General features: G+C 55.3%; 2 protein-coding genes across 5 annotated transcripts; both read right to left on the bottom strand.

Moving 5' to 3' along the window:
* Nucleotides 1-61: 61 nt before the first annotated feature.
* ADM5 (adrenomedullin 5 (putative)) lies at nt 62-1131 on the bottom strand (the record flags this gene model as incomplete). Its single annotated transcript, XM_079907840.1, has 2 exons — nt 62-856; nt 1061-1131. The coding sequence occupies 2 exons, from the start codon at nt 1129-1131 to the stop codon at nt 601-603; spliced, it is 327 nt and encodes a 108-aa protein (XP_079763966.1). The 3' UTR covers nt 62-600.
* Nucleotides 1132-2970: 1839 nt separating this feature from the next.
* Nucleotides 2971-13662, bottom strand: PRMT1 (protein arginine methyltransferase 1). Of its 4 annotated transcripts, XM_079907788.1 has the most exons (11): nt 13571-13662; nt 11284-11337; nt 10621-10722; nt 9700-9855; nt 9493-9556; nt 7311-7453; nt 6305-6392; nt 6104-6219; nt 5065-5215; nt 4636-4757; nt 2971-3287 (listed from the first exon to the last, which is right to left on the bottom strand). In XM_079907788.1, exons 1-11 carry the CDS (start codon nt 13604-13606, stop codon nt 3204-3206), a joined length of 1116 nt encoding a protein of 371 aa, XP_079763914.1. In that variant the 5' UTR covers nt 13607-13662; the 3' UTR covers nt 2971-3203. The 4 variants fall into 4 exon arrangements, with proteins under 4 accessions (XP_079763914.1, XP_079763917.1, XP_079763916.1 ...); XM_079907791.1 differs by lacking the exons at nt 11284-11337; nt 13571-13662 and adding an exon at nt 10971-11066 and having other exon boundaries at nt 2972-3287; XM_079907790.1 differs by lacking the exons at nt 11284-11337; nt 13571-13662 and adding an exon at nt 10956-10988 and having other exon boundaries at nt 2972-3287.
* Nucleotides 13663-19396: the final 5734 nt, after the last annotated feature.

The raw sequence follows: 19396 nt of genomic DNA, 5'->3' as shown, positions 1-19396 counted from the left end.
CCTGATTCTCCACCATTGGGCCTCCCCCGTTCTACGCAGCACTTCTCCTCCGAACCCGTTTCTTCGGCTCTCCAGTCCACTCTTTGTCTCTCTTCTTTCTCTTTGAGGAAGGAAGCTCAGCTTGGAACTCACAGCCCACGCGCGTGGGAGCCAGAGTGAATCTCAGCCCTACCACCCAGGAGAGGGGGGAGGACTGCTTTGGGGTCAGGTCGGCCCACCAAAACCACCCACGGAAGATGCAGCTGCAGGGATTAAGTTGGCGTGGAGGTGCTACAGCAGATTGGATTCAAGTTAGTCAGAGGGACTTCCGTGAAGGGAAAAGTGCGTGGGTAAAGGTGAGGGGCTCAGGGACCGAGCTCAGATTGGGAGGCCAGAATGGGCACAGACAAGCAGAGACTGAAACATGGAACTCTCGTTTTATTCAGCTCTGGACGTTAATATTCTTTGTCCATGCTGGGTCCGGTGTGCACGTGGTCCAGCCCAGTCGCTGCCTGGGGAGAGCCCAGGAGGTGGAGTTAGGGGAAAAGAAACTTGGGGTCACGGCCCCGATACACAGATGGGTAGACTGAAGCCAGCGGACTAACAGAGATGTGCCCAACATCACCCAGAGAGCCGGGCACTGCGCTGGCCTCCTTGCCTCAGGCTGGGGTCCTGGAGACGCAGCAGGAGTCTGGCCGCGCGCCGCCGGCGGCGCCCATAGCTGTGGGGATCCTGAGGCTCGCGGCCCGCCTTCCCTGAGAGCTCCTTGGTGGAGGCAGAGCGGAGCCAGTATATGATCTCTGGCAGGCGGTGCGTCTGGCACGTGCCCAGTGAACAGAGGTGCCTGTGCTGCTGGGAGACCTGGCGCTGGGGCCGCCTGGGGATGGAGCGTGAGAGAAAAGCGGGTTCAAACAATCCACTCGAGAAATGGAGCCCTGTGGGCGACCCAGAACTCCGAGATTGGCGGGCGCGTTTCCTGATCAACTTCCGATTCCACCGAAGCGGAAAACCGCCTAGAGAGGTCGCATGCCCCTCGCGGTCTCTCTCCGGCTGTGTCCCCGCTGACACCGGCGTTTCTCACCTGCCCGCGGAGTCCGGGTCCCCCAGGGTGGAGGAGGCGAGGAGCAACAGCAGGAGGATGTGGGCGGTCATCGTGGGGGTGGGGCGGGCGGGGTCCGAGAAACCGGTGGGTGAAGCGGCTCCTCTGGGCTGCTGCCCCACCCCCTTCCCGGGCCTGGAAAATGCCCCCTGAGCGCCTGCTTCAGTGCGAGGAATCCGGGCGTCCCCACTTCTCAGGCCGAGAAAACGGAGGCCAAGAGCCACACCACGTCAGAAGGGCAGGATTAGGATCCGGACACCCACCTCCCGCACCGCGGCCACGGAGCCCTCACGGGTCCCGCCGAGGTGCTATCTACGCCCCTGGGAAGCCTCGGGAGACGCGACCCCTTTAAGGCGGAGAGAGGAGGGGCGGGGCAGCTGACACCTGCAAGTGATGTCGCAGCTTCTGGCTTCCAGGAAAGGGGTGGGGGCGGGGAAGCGCTAGGCTATTTAGATGCGAACTCACCCACATCTCTGTCAGGGACCAGACTAGCGTTAAGTCTCAGGGGACAGGCGACTTCCAGAGAGGGGGCTGGGCAATGTGGGACATTGGCAATTGGGACAGGTGGCAAAGACAGCCAACTGAAGTTGTAGAGTCTGAGCCCTAACACCCTCCTGGTAGAAGAGGAATAGGTGTAGACGGGTGTGGGGTGCAGGCAGGCCTAGAGCTCCAGCTGTACTGAAGCAGGTGTAGGAGGGCCATGGAAAGAAAAGCCTGGGATTCCGTCTCCGGTGATCCAGGTCGTGTGGACAGAGACCTGGGGGACCAGCTACTCGAGAAAGGAAGGGCAGGCACATGTAGACACCATGTCAGCAGCAGGGGCTGAAAAGACAGCCCCTGGGGAGTTGTGAAGCAGGGTAGTGGAGCCTCAATGTGCATCTCTGTGAAGTGTGGCAGAGGGTGGGAACCCCCCCCGAGCTCCGAGCCAGGATGGGGGAGGTAGCAGGCACCCACCCCCACAAAGAACTCTATCCTCGGACTTCCCTGGTGGTGCAGTGGTTAAGAGTCCGCCTGCCAATGCAGGGGACACAGGTTCGAGCCCTGGTCCCCTGGTCTGGAAAGATCCCACATGCAGCGGAGCAACTAAGCCCATGCGCCAGAACTACTAAGCCTGCGCTCTAGAGCCCGTGAGCCACAACTACTGAGCCCGTGTGCCACAATTACTGAAGCCCGCGTGCCTAGAGCCCATGCTCCGCAACAAGGGAAGCCACCACAAAGAGAAGCCCGCGCACCACAACGAAGAGTAACCCCCACTCAGCACAACTAGAGAAAGCCTGCGCTCAGCAACAAAGACCCAATGCACACAAAAATAAATAAATAAAAGAACTCTATCCCCCTCCATCACCCCCCCGACTCAGTTTCCCCAGATGGAGAGGGCAGGGCAGTAGTCACTGCCAGTCAGCCCTGGTTTGGCCTTGGAGGGTCCTGGACAGGAAAGAACAGCCAGAGAGGAACAATGTGTGTGATGGGGGAAGGCGGGAGAGAGAGCTTTCTGGGGAACTTAAGGGCCCAGCTGTGCTGGGAACCCACACCCCAGCCCTCGCCCAGCCCAGCAGGGCAGCTGGGAGCAGAAGTCTGGCCCAGTGGGGACAAGAGGGACCAGGGCCTCAGGAGGCCCGAGAGGGAGGTGGGGGGAACAGACCCCGAGAGCCAGTGGAGAAGGCCCTGCGAGTGACCTGAGGGCAGAGGTGGGCCAAAGACTTGAGAGCAGGGCTGTGGAACCCCAGAGACGGCCGGGGGTGGGGTGGAGGTGTAGTAAGACCAAGAGACACAGAAGTGGTGACAGAGACCGGCAGCCACCAGCAGGCGCTGTCCCCACGCTCCGGGTGCCTGGCATCTCAGCACCTAAGGACGGAACCCCAACCCCACTTCGCCCCCAGGAAGCTGAGCCATCCCAGCTGAGGATTTATTGGCGTAAATGCAACCATATAAAAACATAAGTTATGAAAAACACAGTCACGATGTGCCCGCAACCCCCCCGCCCCGCCCCGGCCCAGGCCCCAGAAACCCCCTTCTGTGGGAGGGAGGAAGAGGAAGGGGGAGCCCTGAAACTGCCTAAGAACGCTGCAGCCCCTGGGCCCTTGCAGGGCCGGCCTGGCCGGGGTGGGAGAACCCGGATGCTGCCTCAGCGCATCCGGTAGTCGGTGGAACAGGACAGCTCGCACAGCTGGCCTTTGAAGTCCAGATCAATGGTGAAGTCCAGGTCGCGCTGTGGGGAGAGTGCGGGCGTGAGGGGGAACCTGGGACAGGGCAGGCCAAGACAGAGGGCAGCGGGGGTGCGGTAGGGAGGGGTGGCCACCCCAGCCCACCTGAGGTGCCGTGGGCCCCCCGGCTGTCTACACACCCTCCCCAGAGACCCCACACTGCCGGTCCCACTCCCAGCATCTGTCTTGAACCCCACCTGACTCCCCGTGAGAAGCTCCATGTGACATCCTCAAACCACCTAGAACCCAGCCACGCCCCCCGCCTTGGGTGGGGTGGCAGAGCTCAGCTGCTGACTCTTGCATCATGATTTCCCCCATCAAAACCAGCCCCATCAGCAGGTTATTTTCTCCTTCTTTTACAAGAAGCAAACTTCCTCCTCTCAAAAAGCTCTGTGGTCCCACCCCACTGTCCCCACTTCCTCTCCTCCAAGGCTTCCTGGACGCCAACCCTCTTGTGCCCGTCACCCCCAGCACGCTGGAAAAACTGGGGCAAAGTCACCAATGACCTCAATGACTTCTGCCCTCAGTCCTCACTGCACTTCACCCCTGGCTCCCAGCTTCCTCCTCCCTCTCTGGGTCTCTCAGTTTCTAGTTTGGGTTTTCTCCACCTCTGCACTACTGACATCTAGGGCTGGACCACTCCTCGCTGTGGGGGGATTCTTATCTTGTGCGCTGCAGATAGAGCAGCTCCCCCGCCTCTACCCACTAGATGCCAGCAGTACCCCTTCTTCAGTTGACACCCAAAATGCCTCCAGACAATGACATGGGTGGGTGAGGCAAAATCATCCCTGGCTGAGAATAGCTGCTTAAACCGGTTCTCATATCCCTGACTTAGAAAGCGGGCACACCCACACTGGCCCCACAGAAGCTCCTGACTTTGCCCTAGACCTGCTTCCCCACCGTGTCTCAGGCTGATGGCAGCTCCGTCCTGCCAGGTACTCAGGAGAAAAAAGCAGGGCAAGAGACGGCCCTCCTTTCCTTCCCTCACCCCCATACTTGGGCGAGGATATCCTGTCAGCTCTCCCGCTGGCCCCGCCCCCACCTGCTCAAATACCTGCCGGCCCCTTTCCCAGCTGGACACAGAATTCACTTCCCGCTGGCATTTACCACGTGACTGTCCTGTGTCTAGAACATGAGTGCCAGGAGGGCAGGGGTTCAGCCTGATCACCGCTGGGGCCCCAGGGCCCCCTGGTTTCTAGTAGGTACTCAATAAAACTGTGCTCCATAGACAGACCTGGGGGGCCCCCAGACAGATGAGGTCAGAGCACAGTGTAGCCAGGTTGGCTGGCAGGCTTCGGGCTGAGGGGTGCTGGGGCCCCAAAACGCCTGAGTCTACCCCCCCCAGAGCCTCACGTTGTTCTTGGCATTGGGCCGCATGCCAATGGTGCCAAAGATCTCCTCGCCCGTCTTCACCGTCAGGTAGTCCTCCATGTAGAACACCGTCTGCTTCCAGTGCGTGTATGGGGACTCAGGGCCTGGCGGGGGAGGCGGGTCAGCCGGGCTCACCCGCCTCCTAACCTTCCCAGCCCACACCTTCCCCTCTGCCCAGACACCCCAGCGGCCAGTGACTACCAACTAAGCGGCGACTGTGGCCCCTTCGCCCTTGTCAAGCCTGGGAGGGGCTGTTTCACGGGTGGGGAAGCGGAGGCACCGCACGCTCAGGTTGGCTGGCAGAGCCGGCGTCAGAACCCGGGTCCTCGGTGTCCCCGTGGCTCCCTCTGGCCACGCCTGTCACATGCCCCACGGCCCCTGGGCCCCCGCTGCCCCAGGGCCCCGCCTCACTGGTGGAGAAACCGGTCCTCTTGTGGCAGCGGGTGAACTCGATGTTGAAGTAGGCCACCAGCGCATGCACGTAGTCGTTCCGCTTCACTTGCAGGCAGAAGGGGGAGGTGAAGGTCAGGTCTTCCACCTTGACAGTGTAGATGTCCACCTCCTGCGGGATAAGCCTCGTGAGCCCCACTCCCCGACCTCCGGCCCAGCGGGGAAAGCTGGGGGTGCCCCGCTGGGTGCCCTGTTCCCTGCTCTCCCAACTCCAGCCCGAATCCAACAGTTCGACCTCCTACAACAACTACTGGTCCTTAGAGAACCGCCCGTTTTCCCCTCTCCACTGCCTGTACCCTGCCCCTGGCCACAATCCCCGCCTCCGATGCAGCAGCATCTTAACAAGGTTCCGTGGCTCCCGCCCTCTCCCCCCACATCCCTTACTCCACGTTATCAGCCAGTGTGACAGTTTAAAAACAGATCATGTCACATCCCTGCTTAAAATCCTTTGACTGCTCCCCGGTGCACTCAAAGCAAAACCGTGACTCCTGACTCAGGCCATGGAGGCTCGCCCAGTCAGGGCGTCTGCCCTGCCATCTCCCTCTACAAACTCCCTCCTCCACCCAGGTTTGCCCGCCATGAGCATCCCAGCAAGATTTGATACTGTGGGTCGGGAGGGAGACCTCAAAAAATGATGGCTGCTGGTAGTCTTTATCAGGGACCCATGTGTGTATAAACTCACTCGTGGTGCTGGGCTTTCTGCATTTGGTGGCCCTGCCTGGGGTCTTAGCTGCCTGCCTTGGGCGGACGTGCCCTCCGGGAGGTGTGCCTTGGGGTCAGGGCCAGCCTACGTCACTGCCTTGTTCTGGAACCCAAGGGCCATGCCTGGCTCACAAAGCTCTTTAACTGAAGTGGCTTCTCCAGGCGTCTAGCGCCACCTCCAGCAGATCCATCGGGCTCCCAAGACCTCGGGCAAGCAAGCACTCTGTGCACTGAGGTCCCACGCACCGGCCCTTCTTGGGCTGACCCTGCGGGCCACCCAGCCACCCCACCCCCTCACCTTTATCAGGCAGGCGTTGGTGACCAGCTGCTTGGGGTCCACCACATCCACCAGGGGCTCCTTGATGGCCACATCTTTGATGCAAGACATGTCAAAGCCGTACACGTTCTCCCACCCTGGGGAGGAGGGGAGGGGTGAGCCCGTGGGGGCACCCGGCCCCAAGCTGCCCCACCCCTTGGGCTCCTCAGGCCCCGAGCTCACAGTGGATCTTATAGTCTTTGTACTGCCGGTCCTCGATGGCCGTCACATACAGCGTGGCTCGGTCCGGGAAGATGAGGCCGTCGGGTGCCTGCACAGTGCGAGGGAGCAGGGCAAGGGCATAAGGATGCGGGGCCTCGGCAACGCTGCCCCATTTTGTCTCCTTGCCCGTTTTGTCTCTTTATCCACCACCTCCGCCCCCGCCCTGGTCTGGGCTACCAACATTTCCCACGTGGACTCCTGAAGCGGCCCCCTCACCGGTCCCCAGCCTCAGCCCTCGGCTTGTTCCCCGGATGGCTGCCTGATGGCTCCCAGGAGCATCTAAGTCAGACCCTGTCCTTCAGAGGTCCTGAGGAATCCTCAGAAGCACGCCCCCGCCCCCACTCCCCGGAGGAGTAAAGCAAAGTCTCTCAGGGGTCACGCAAGATCTGCACAGGCCCCTCCACCCCTCGCCTCACCCCCTGGCCCCCCCGGCCCCCGCCCTGGCTTCCCACCCCTCGCCCCCCAGTGCTCCTCCAGATCCTCATTCCACTACAACTTCGCCGCTGCTCAACACACAGCAGGTGCACTCCTGCCCGAGAACCTATGCACTGGCTGAAATCCTCTGCCCAGTGTGCCTTTCCACTCAGATCCCACACAGCTCCTTCCCATCCTCTGTTCAGGTCTCAGTCACCTCCCGTGGGAGGCCTGCTCTGACTTGAGCACCTGGGACCACAGCCCCCCAGCCCCTCCCTATCCCTATGCCCTGCTATTGTTCTCTTCCCGGCACTAACTCTCCTGACACTGTACCGTCTCCCTGTCCCTGTCTAGCTTCCAGTACTGGCTCCCCTGTCTTGGCTGTGGGCCTCCTAACATCTGTGTAGATGTATTCAATCTCCTGTATTCACTGCTACTGTGGGAAATACCTAGCATGGCTTTCCTTTTCTGCCTAGACCCTGACATATGCTCAACAAAACAGCCGAAGGACCCTGGCCTGCATCAGCTGCTCCCACCCCACTGGGGGCCTCACCAGCCACTTGTCTCGGGCGTAGAGCACGGTGTTGAGCATCGACTCGTAGAAGAGGCAGTAGCCCATCCACTCGCTGATGATGATGTCCACCTTCTCCACCGGAAGCTCCACCTCCTCCACCTTCCCCTTGATGATGGTCACCACTGTGGGGCAGACAAGGGCACATGCCACCAGCCCAGAGGAGGCCCATCTGCTCACCTCCCTTGGGGGGGATGGGGGATGGTCCAGGGCCTGGGGACCCCACTGGGACAGCCCTTGTCTTCTCAAGGAAGGGCTGGGGGTTGTATTGGGGCATCTACAAAGAACTCCGCGAGCTGAAGCCACACCCTGTTAACTTAGTTTTAAAATTCATTCATCATGGGGTATTTTTGAGGTAGGAGCAAAAACTTTACGTGGATTAGGTATTAGGTGACATTAAGCTTTTGCCACTAACAGTCAGGCCTAGGGCCCAGTGCGGAGAGCCCTTCGTCCTGGGACACGAGGCGCAGTCAGAAAGGTGGCCGACCCCTCGCCCGTCACGCACTGCACGTTCGTGGGGAAGCTGCTAAACCATTCGTAGACGACCTGCTTCTGGGTCAGGGTTTCATACTCAGCAGAGCAGCTCCCTCGCTGCAATCTATTAAAAGTCAGGCCTTGATGCGAGGGTTTTGTTTTGTTTTGTTTTTCAAAAAAAGAAAAATTAAAAAAAAAAAAAGATTTTCCCGCTAACAGTCATGGTCTTTTTTTTTTTTTTTTTTGGCTGCACTCTGCAGCTTGTGAGATCTTAGTTCCCCGACCAGGGATCGAACCCCGGCCCCGGCAGTGAAAGCACCAAGTCCTAACCACTGGACCGCCAGGTCATGTTTTGTGTGTGTGTGTGTGTGTGTGTGTGTGTGTTTGTTTTAATTTATTTATGTTATTTATTTTTGGCTATGTTGGGTCTTCATTGCTGCGCATGGGCTTTCTCTAGTTGAGGTGAGGGGGCTACTCTTCGTTGCGGTGTGTGGGCTTCTCGCTGTGGTGGCTTCCCCTGTTGCGGAGAACAGGCTCCAGGCTCAAGGGCTCTAGAGTGCAGGCTCAGTAGTTGTGGCACACGGGCTTAGTTGCTCCGCGGCATGTGGGATCTTCCTGGACCAGGGCTCGAACCCATGTCCCCTGCATTGGCAGGCGGATTCTCAACCACTGTACCACCAGGGAAGCCCAGGTCATGCTTTTAAAATGGCCTTATCTATTAGAGACACACGCAGCAGTACTTATACAGTCGGAATTTGCTTCAAAAGGAGATATTTAAAGCTGAGTAATGGGTACTTGGGGATGCACTATATTAGTCTCTTTTAATAAAATCCCTTCAGCTTCTAGAATGCCAAGAGCCCTCACATCTGAAAAACCCACCATCTTCCCATGTTCTCTGCCCCTCAAACCTTGCAGGTGGGAAGGACAATTTGGCAGTGTCTGCCCAACTTCCATTTTTGACCCACACGATCCTACTTTTATGAACTGACCTCACAGATACACTAGTTTGTATATGAGAAGACAACGACGTTACACGTAGGGGGATGGAAACCTAGGAAGCTTAAATGCTCATCACCAGGGGCTTGGTTAAGAAAGCTGGTGTACGTGTAGACAGATGATGTCAGCCATCAAAAAGCAAGATCCTCTCAACATCGTGAGAAGTGTTAAACCACATGATAAGCAGGTGAAAAAAACAAAAGGCAGAAAACTTGTATTAATATGTATGAAATGCTTGCTATCTGTGTCAAAAACCAGCACATGAACGTAGAAACACACACACACGTATATTTGCTCATAGGTACAGACTTCTCCGGAAGGGACCACTGGCTGCACTCAGAGAAGGGCGGCTGAGAGGCAGGTAGGAGACTTCTTACTACAGGCCCTCAGATGCCAACCACGTGACTCTAACACTCACTGAAAAAACGAAAGACTGCTTCTTGCCCCGCTCCCCCTCCCCCCTTTTCTAAAGACTGAGGCACTGAGCTTGCGACTTCTGCACTCAGATTCTAAGATGACTTGTCAGGTGGTGGGTTCTGAGAAGGCTGGATTCTTGGGCTGTCGGCAGCCCAGAGTCCACAGAGGAGGAACGCCTGAATTTGAGTTCAGTGGCCCCCATCCCCTTGCCGAGGGCCCCGGGGAAGCTGGGATCACCCGCTCCCTCCCCACCAACCCGTTCTCTTCCTGGGCTCACCGTGGTCTAACTTGTTGGCTTTGACGATCTTCACCGCATAATCAGAGATACTGGAACACTCGATCTGGGGGCCCAGGAAGAAGGGAGGGTGAGAGCCCCCCCCCAGTCCCACCCTCAGTCCCCATCCCCCTCCACCCAATCCCTGAGCCCCAAGGGGCCCCCTGTCCGTCCCCAGGCCCAGGCCCGCCTGCTGCCTAGGACACTCACCCCGATGACCTTGCGGGCCCCGGCCTTGGCAGCGAACATGCAGAGGATCCCTGTGCCCGAGCCCACGTCCAGCACCACCTTGTCTTTGAAAAGGTGCCGGTTGTGAAACATGGAGTTTCGGTACGTGAGGGTGCGGACCTCATCTTTCAGCATTTCCTGAAGGGGGTGGGTACAAAGATATCATGAGGGGGCCTGCATCCCCAACTGTAAAACAGGGTGCCCTGGCCTCCAACACACTGACCATTTCGAGAGCTAGAGCTCAGACCTCTAACTTGCTTTAGTCCCATTGGAACAAGTCATTTCCCTTCCATACGCCTCAGTTTCCCTATTTGTAAAATCGGACTGGGTGGACTAAACTCCCATATCAGCCACCTCAGGTTCTACCATTGCCACCTAAGCCCCTGTGAGCCTTGGCTTTAAAAAGTCCTCAGTAAGTTAATGCCACTGAACCGCATACTTGCAAATGGTTAATTTTGTTATGTATATTTTATAACAATTAAAAAAAGAAAAATCTTCACAATTCCATCCCAGCTGCTTTCTGGGACCTCGGCCTCCATCGCGTGCAAAAGCATCGAGAAGCCTTCAGCACACTGGGCACGAGCAGCTGGGGGACAATCCCGCCGCCGGTCACAAGAGGGCGGCAGAGACCGGCAGGCCCTGAACTCTGGCTAAAGTCTCAGGCACACATGCGCGCTCCCACCCCAGCCTCCCAAGAGGGGCCCAGCAGAGAGCCAGGCTAACCTCTGTCTCCAAGGCAACGGCTGGGAGAGGCGACCCTGGAGCGTGAGCCTCGCATGCGCAGAGGGGAGGCCCACTGCCAGGGAAGGCAGTGCGCATGCGTCGGAAATTAAGTTCCAGCCCTCCCAAACATTAACCCCCCTGAAGATGCAGCAGCCTTATGAGCTGTCTGTCCATACTCACCTCGTGGATGCCAAAGTGAGCATAGGAGTCAAAGTAGTAATCTTTGGACGTCATGTCCTCAGCGTTGGGCTTCTCGCTGCTTTCTGCCTGGGCACAGGAGACCTGGGAGGGGGCGGATGGGAACAGGGGTCAAACCTGGGGGCTCCCCACAGACTCTTAAGCCTCCAGGTCCCTACTTCTCCCTGGAGTATAGAACCACCCTCCCAAACCGTACCATGGCAACCCTAAAGGCCCCGCCTGCCATCTTGCCTCTCCCAGGAACCCCCAAACCTAACACCCCATTTTCCTCTTCCAGGACCCCCCCAGAGCACCATCCAGGAGAGCACCCCTGATACCTCAGCCACGCCTACCATCTCTCCAGTCTCTCTGCCCCCGTCTCTAGCTCAGCCCACAGCTGGGGAGGGGAGGAGAGGGGAAGGCAGAACGGGGACAGACATAGGAAAGGACAAAGCGGGGGCTGGAAATGGAGTTAAGGAAGTAGCCACAGTGTTGGGGGAGGCCAGATAGGGGCCACAAACCTGGAGGGAGTTTGTACTAAGTGTTTCCGGGGCACAGGGTAAACTGATTTGAAGCAGGAGGAATCATAGTTAAGACCACTAGAAAGGGCCTGATGTGTGACAAGATATGTATATGTGGGGAAGGGTCTCACAAAAGGATATTTACTTCTTCAAGAGGCGGCTGGAGGCTCATCCCATTAGCCAAGGTGGCTACAAAATTCTAGGAGAGAGTAACAGGGAGAAAGGATTAGCTACTGGGAGTGACTAGGGGAGGGCCAGGCCAAGGGACCCGGGCTCTTGGGGGACAAGGAGGTATTTCCTACAATTTTGCTTTTTTTTGAGGAGAGTGGACAAATAAAGAGGCAAGGCTGTTTTTAAAAGGGTGCGGGGCAGGTGGGGGAGGGAGTAGAAGGGGAAGGGGGGTTCTATCCCAGCTGTGGCTGGAGAGATGGTGGCCTGCACCCACACTGCCTCTCTTTGGCCAGGCACCTGATGACACACCTCCCCCATCCAGGCCAGAGGAACTGGCACCCACTGGGCACACAGGCACTGCCAGCTGTCACTCCCCCTCATCACCTAATCCCCCCAGATTAGGTGACACTTCCTGACACAAACCCCCATCCTGGGGTACCATGAGTAGCTGGGGGAGGGTGGTTGGCAGGGTGTACCCACTGGGCACCTGCCACCTCCGCAAACCAGTCTCTCGTCTGAGAGGATTCCAGAAAGGAGGTGTGGCACACAGACGCCCCCACCAGAGCTGGCACCCCGGCCGCTAGCTCCTGCCTTGGACTCAGGGAGTCCCAAACAAAACCAGTGAGAGCCAACCTCCTCGATTATCACCCGCTGCCCAGGAGGGTAGAATACCAGGGAGGAGGCCAGACTCTGGACCCTCAAGCCCACCTACCCTCCATTCAAACAACCATCCCAGGCCCTGAAACCCCCCAGGTGTGGGGCAAAGTCCTGGGGCAACCTCTGGGGAAGATATTTCCTCCACCCACATAGGCCCTGGTCCAGGAGACAGTCGAGGGGGATAGGAGTCATTGGAGTGACCCCTAGGGGCTGCCCCCCAAGGTATGCATCTTGGGAGCCGACCTCCCATTCCAGAGACTGCTTACAAGGTAAGGGGTGAGAGTAGGGAGACTCCATCAGATTACAGCTTTTCCTGATGTAACCACCCTCTAGGCTCCAAGAAGCGTGAAATCACAGACATGACCCCCTGGACTCCAAGCCCCACCTCTATCCTCCCAAGCCAGTGAATGACGCGGATTAAGAAGGGCTGCTGGTGAGAGGATTTTCCCACCGGGGCGCATTTCTCAACACCGCCGATACCTCCGCCAAACAAGCCCCCAGAGCGCTTGAAACACAGCACCGGAACCAGCCCCATAGGGCTGCACGAGAATCAAACCTCACGGGACACCATTTCAGGCAACCAGGCTCAGGACCCTCAAACAGGGCCTCAGGAAAGGGGAGGTCAACTCCCACGCTCACAAATGCCCCAGGGAGAGAACGGGCTCCAGAAGGGGGTAAAGTTCGCTGCGTCCATTCCCTCACATCCCCTTCCCAGTACAGATTCTCCCTCCCCTAGCCCGGGAGGGCTTCGACGGGAGGTGGGCTTTGGGACACGCCCCATGAAAAAGATGTCCCTCCCACACACCCAGAAATGGCCACAAGGGGGTGCACAGGGCCTAAGCCGGAAGGATCTCCTTCAGCTAGATGCCCCCCCCCACCAACCAAAGGGAGGTCACAGGGGCATGCCCCATCCCCCTAGCTCCCAAAGAGGGGAGAATCCAGGGACAGGAAACAGGGGGTGGGAGGGGGGCCCGGAGGGAACCAATCCTTCGTCTTCCTACAATCTCAACGCAAGAGTGCAGGAAACCTGGACGGATGCCTGAACAGATGCCCTGGTCCGGGAAGGGATTTGTTGAGAGTCGAGATACACTGCCCCTCCCAAGAGACTCTTTACTTCGCGGAGGTCCCCAAGTAAGTCCCATCCCGAGGTGCCTGTCACGATCCCCGGGGAGGGGGTCAGGGGGCCTCAGAAGGAGGGTCAGAGCCTCCTCTCCGCCCCCCCGGGGCGCCCCTCCCCCGGCCGGGGGCGGGGCCTTTGTCCCGCACGTGGAACCCGCCGGGCCAGCGGGCACTGCACACCACCTCCCCACCCACCGCGCCGCGGCCACGTGGGGGCCAGGCCGGAAGCGCCCCCAGCCCTCCTCCACGTGGAAGGGGGCAGGAGACCCTCGGAGCGGCGTGCTGCCTCAGGCCCCCGAAAGCTAGGGAACCCGCACTTCAAACGGTATCTCCATATCCGGAGAATGCGACGCCCCCTCCGTACGGCTGGGGGCTTTCAGCCCCAATCCGGCGACTTAGAGCCCCTTCCCCAAGACGGAGGCATAAAATACCGACCTCCAAACCGCCCCCTGCCCCCTGCCCCTGACGGCGCTCCAGGCGCTCACCTCCATGATGCAGTTCGCGGCCTCGGCTGCCGCCATCTTCACCCGCGCCTATTCCTCCTCCGGCCGCCGAGACCCCCCCCTTCTCCGCACTCCCCCGGGACCGCCTTATACCGGAGGGTCCAAGGCCCGCCCACCGCGACCCCGCCTGGAGATCTCATTGGCAATGGAGGCGACCCGTCTGGAGATACCGTTTAGCAATTGGGTGAAGAAGACGCCCATCAAAGTCGAGGGGCCCGCCCAGTCTGGCGTGCCGAACCCCGCCCCCATAAGTCGACCGGGATGGGAAAGACTGCCTGTCTGTCGCAAGAAGTACGACTGATGATTGGGCAAAATCTACCGGGAGTTCCCGCCCCTACTCCCCCAGCACCGCCTCAAAGCTTCCCGGCGGACCCCGCGCTAAGCGGACATCTTGAAATAGAGCTGTCTATCACCAAAATGACCCGCCTCTTCATAGCTGCTATTGGTTTATCAAATCTGTGACGTCACGAGGCCTTTGGCCAGCCTCCGCCAAGCGGCCGGCCTCAAGGAGAACATGGCGATTGGCCCACGAGAAAAGAAGGCAGGGCTTTAGGCTCCAGCGATTGGCTCAAACGAACTGTCACTCATCATCCGTTCGGCGGCTTCTCATAGTCTGTGGGAAATCCAGGAGGAATAAGGGAGCTCGTGCCCATTTTCCTGAGGGAAAAATGAAGCAATGAGAGGCCCAAAGAGAGGGAGGTCATGTCCGGGATCCCGAAGCAAGTCAGGAATAGGACTCAGGCGTCGAGGCATTGAACCCCTAACCCTCTACTTAATTGTTCCAAATTTTTTAAACCCAGTGACTCCATTCAAGCCACTTGGCCTTTGCCAAATCCCACCCCTGCCGGGAACACCCACCCGCTTCGTCTGGCCAACTCCTATACGTCAGTTAGGGCACAGCTTAGTCGCCACCTCCTCCAGGAAGCTTTCCTGGACCTGCAGAAAAAGTTACTAGTTGAATGAAGATAAATGCAACTTGTGGAATGTATCCGTCACCCAGAAAGTTCCTTCACGACTCTTTCTAGTCAACACCTCCCCCACCCAACCCCAGAAGCAATCACTTTGTTTTGTGTCACTATAGTGCAGCTTTTCCGTTTCTAAAATTTCGTATAAATGGAATTATACAGTATGTGCTCTTTTGTGTCTGTCCCTCACCATAATGTTTTTGAGATTCGTTCATGTCGAATATAATGGTTGTCCAATCCTTTTTACTGCTGAGGAGTATTCCATTGTATGGATGGATCACATTTTCCTGTTGATGGACATCTGGGTGGTTTTCATAGGTCTGGTATGAATAAAGTGGCTATGAACGATCATGTCCGGGTCCTTCTGTGGACGTACACTTTCACTTCCCTTGGGTAAACCTAGGAGCACATGGCTGGGTCATAGGCTAGGTGTATGGGTTTTTTGTTTTGTTTTTGTTTGTTTGGTTTTTTGGCTGCGCCATGCGGCATGCAGGATCTTACTTCCCCGACTAGGGATCAAACCCACGGCCCCCGCAGTGGAGGCACCGAGTCTAAACCACTGGACCGCCAGGGAAGTCCCCTAGGTGTATGTTTGTAAGAAACTGCTCGAAGGTTTCCCATGGTGTTCTACCATTTTGCATTCCTATCAGTGATGCAAGAGAGTTCTAGTGCTCCACATCCCCTCCAGCACGTCATAAAATCAGTCTAGGGGCTTCCCTGGTGGCACAGTGGTTGAGAGTCCGCCTGCCCATGCAGGGGACACGGGTTCGTGCCCCGGTCCAGGAAGATCCCACATGCCGCGGAGTGGCTGGGCCCGTGAGCCATGGCCGCTGGGCCTGCGCGTCCGGAGCCTGTGCTCCGCAACGGGAGAGGCCGCATCAGTGAGAGGCCCGCGTACCGAAAAAAAAAAAAAAATCAGTCTATAATTTTAATGACTCTTGTAGGTATTAAGAGATTATCTCCTGGTTGTGACTTGCATTGCCCTGATGGCCAGTGTTGTTCAGCATCGTTTCATGTGCTTATTGGCCATTCCTATATTTTGTTTTGTCAAGTGTCTGCTCAAGTCTTTTGTGTATTTTTACAAACAGTGTTGTTTTCTTATTCACAAATCATAAACGTTCTTTATAGATTCTGGATACAGGTCTCTGTCAGGTATATCTACTTTTTTTTTCCCCCTTAATTTATGTATCTTATTTTTGGCTGCTTTGGGTCGTTGCTACAGCACGAGGGCTTTCTTTTTAGTTGTGGCGAGCGGGGGCCACTCTTCACTGTGGTGCGCGGGCCTCTCACTGCGGTGGACTCTTCTTGCGGAGCACTGCCTCCAGGCACGTGGGCTCAGCAGTTGTGGCGCAGGGGCTTAGTTGCTCCACGGAACTTGGGATCTTCCTGGACCAGGGCTCGAACCTGTGTGCCCTGCCTTGGCAGACGGATTCCCAACCACTGTGCCACCAGGGAAGCCTGGTATATCTACTTTAAATTTTTCTCCCAATCGGTGACCTGTCTTTTCATTTTCTTAACGTTGCCTTTGAAAAGCAGAGAGTTTTTCGTTTTGATGAATTCCAATTAATCGGTTATCTGAGCCCAGGTCTTGACCCTACATTGTATGTTGCATGGATCTTTTTTTTTTTTCCTTTTCTATTTCTCCAAATGTTTCAGCAGGGTGTTTGTTTCCTTTTACCTTTTTTTTCTTTTTCTGATTTCCAAGCATTTTAACCCAATTACTTTTGCTCTGTGTTGCTATGAAGAACAAAAAATTGTAACAAACTCTCTACAACACTAGGAAATAACTTAATGTCATTGGGTACAGAGTACAGGGGAGAAGTCTGAGCTGGAGGCAAAACTGGGGGAGTCGTCAGAGTCAAATTCTGCGTTTTCCAAGATGGCAGCCACATGGGACAACTGAGCAATGGACCACGGCAAGTCTCAACTGAGATTTGCTACGGCTGTAAAACACACACCAGATTTTGAAGACTTCACGTAAAAAAAAGAATCTATAATATATCATTAATATTTTTTATATTGATTACATGTTGAAATGATTCTATTTTGGATAAATGGGGTAAATAAAAATTATTGTTAAAATTAATTTACCTGTTACTTTTTACTTTGCTTTAATGGGGCTACTAGTGTATTCTAAATAACACATGTGGTTCATATTATATTTCTATTGGCCAGTGCTGCACTAGGTCACGGAATGGACAAGATTACCGGGGAGTTGGTGTGATTAGAAGTGTGGTTAGAGGGACTCCCCTGGCAGTCTAGTGGTAAAGAATCTGCCTTCCAATGCAGGGGATGCAGGTTCGATCCCTGGTTGGGGAACTAAAATCCCACATGCTGCGGGGCAACTAAGCCCGCGCGCCTCAACTAGAGAGCCCACATGCCACAAAACTACAGAGCCCACGCTCTCTGGAGCCTGCGTGCCACACCTACAGAGAGAAAACACACACGCTGCAACTAGAGAGAAGCCCGCGCACCGCAATGAAGATCCCGCATGCTACAACTAAGACCCAATGCAGCCAAAAATTAAAAAAAATAAAATTAAAAAAAAGAAGTGTGGCTAGAAGACCTGAGTCAAACTGGAGAGTCAAGTGTCCACGAGCTGTGATGGTAGAAACTTACATCTCTCGCTAAACTGGAACTCGGTCCTTCCTTCAACTGAGAATTTGGGCAACACATCAAAATAGGATTAGTTCCTGTGCCTGGTTCCACAATATAAATCACAGAAATTTGCATGTCACATGACAGTTGCTGTAGATACTCCTGTGGTCAGCAGGATTCTAAGATGGCCCTCATGATCTCTGCCTCCTGGTGTTACATACCAAGGAGTAGGTTGGGTTATATGACAAAGGAGATGGATGTCACTCCCTTGATTAGGTGACCTTATATGGCAAGGGTGAAGGGAGTTTTCGGATGACATTAAGGCTTCAAATTGGTTAGTTCTTTTAATTAATTAATTTATTTATTTATTTAGCTGTGCCGGGTCTTGGTTGCAGCATTCGGGATCTAGTTCCCTGACCAGGGATCGAACCTGAGCCCCCTGCACTGGGAGAGCAGAGTCTTAACCGCTGGACCACCCGAGAAGTCCCTCAAATTGGTTAATTTTAAATTCATCAAAAGGGAGATTTTCCTGGGTGGGCCTGACTTAATCAGGTGAGGCCACAGATTGTCCTGCTAAAACCACATGCACTGGGAAGAGGCCCCCGAGCCTCAGATGAGATTGAAGCTGAAACCTTGATAGCAGCATGTGACCATCCTGAGCCAAGCACCCCGCTAAGCTGCACCCGTGCCCCTGACCCAGAGAAACTGAGATTAGTGTGTTATTATAAGCCACGAAATGTATATGACTTGTTACGGTAATAACTAATCTGCCTCCAAATGTCATTCCTGTTCTATTTAGAAATCATGGTTATGAGACCCACCCTAGGTGTTTTTAATGAATGTGTTAATGAGGAGGCATGCCTATTATTTATTTTTTTATTTTTAATTTATTTAATTTATTTTTGGCTGCATTGGGTCTTCATTGCGGTGTGTGGGCTTATTATTGCAGTAGCTTCTCTTGTTGCGGAGCACGGGCTCTAGGCACACAGGCTCAGTAGTTGTGGCTCGCAGGCTCAATAGTTGTGGCGCACGGGCTTAGTTGCTCCACGGCATGTGGGATCTTCCCAGACAAGGGCCCAAACCCGTGTCCCCTGCATTGGCAGACGGACTCTTAACCACTGCGCCACCAAGCCTGGCATGCGTATTATTAGGCCACTAATTTTTATATTAATCTTGAACGCTTTGGGACTTCCCTGGTGGCGCAGTGGTTAAGAGGCCGCACTCCCAATGCAGGGGCCTGGCTTTGATCCCTGGTCAGGGAAAGAGATCTCAGATGCATGCCGCAACTAAGAGTTCGCATGCCACAACTAAGGGGCCTGTGTGCCGCAACTAAGGAGCCCGCCTGCCACAACTACAGACCCGGCGCAACCAAATAAAATAAATATTTTTTAAAAAATCTTGAAAGCTTTATTTCCACATACACTCGAATCTTATTATTTGTGCTAGTTACATCCTTACATCGCTGTGAACACTGAACTGGCAAACACCAAGCCATTGATCCTGGGGGAGATACAGGGTCAAGCTCCCACGAGCATCTTGTCACAACACTTTTGCCAACCCATCAACATATAATCAGGTTTTCTGTGTGTTTTCTGTTTAAAGACACGTTATTTAATATAGAGTTGGTCCATTCACAGTGATCTCACAGCCAACAGCAGTGCAACAAAAATTATCTACAACGAAGCTTGTCTAATTGAGGCACATCGCAGCCTTCGTGCACTTATAGGAACGCTAGCCAGCACTCCAGCACTATGCTTGGGGCTCTTTCAAACAGAGAAATCACCACAAAAAAGCACAGAAATGTGAAAAATGTGGCACTAAATAGATTGCAGAAAGGACGCTTGTATACAGCGTGAGAGCTGAGACAAGAAGGCGCAGTTGCCTCGCCTGATCTGAGCTGAAAGGTGCCCATCGAGCGAGTCAGATCCTTTGCTGCTCTGAACACAAGCACGCCTGCCAACAACTGCGAAAGCACGTGAGTATTAGTTTGTGGACTACAAATAAATGTTCGCGAGTAGGCGAATTCGAAAAATACAGGATCCGCGAATACTGAGGCTCGACTGTAATTGGCTTCCTTTGTGATCCTGTGCGTTTCATTTTAGGCATTTACAAACATAATTCGGTGAAGGAGGTGATAGCCCTAAAAAGGTGACAAATTTCTGGCGAACAGGCAGATGAGGAGAAACCAGCAAAAAAAGGCTCAGAAGGAGCTGTGTGAAGAGAAAAATGAGAAGAAGGTGGTGTT

This window comes from Stenella coeruleoalba, assembly GCF_951394435.1.
Source record: "Stenella coeruleoalba genome assembly, chromosome: 20".
Taxonomy (NCBI): domain Eukaryota; kingdom Metazoa; phylum Chordata; class Mammalia; order Artiodactyla; family Delphinidae; genus Stenella; species Stenella coeruleoalba.
The sequence above is the reverse complement of the archived record's forward strand: the minus strand, read 5'-3'. Positions and strand labels throughout refer to the sequence as shown.

Bases quoted from the DNA above. Each gene is read 5' to 3' on its own strand.
- PRMT1 (XM_079907788.1), bottom strand. From the start codon at position 13,606: ATGGCGGCAGCCGAGGCCGCGAACTGCATCATGGAG. The intron at 6,393-7,310 runs GTGAGGCCCCCA...CGCACTGTGCAG, and splicing joins ACGCCCGAGACAAGTGGCTG to GCACCCGACGGCCTCATCTT. The intron at 5,216-6,103 runs GTGAGGGGGTGG...CTTATCCCGCAG, and splicing joins CCAACGCCTGCCTGATAAAG to GAGGTGGACATCTACACTGT.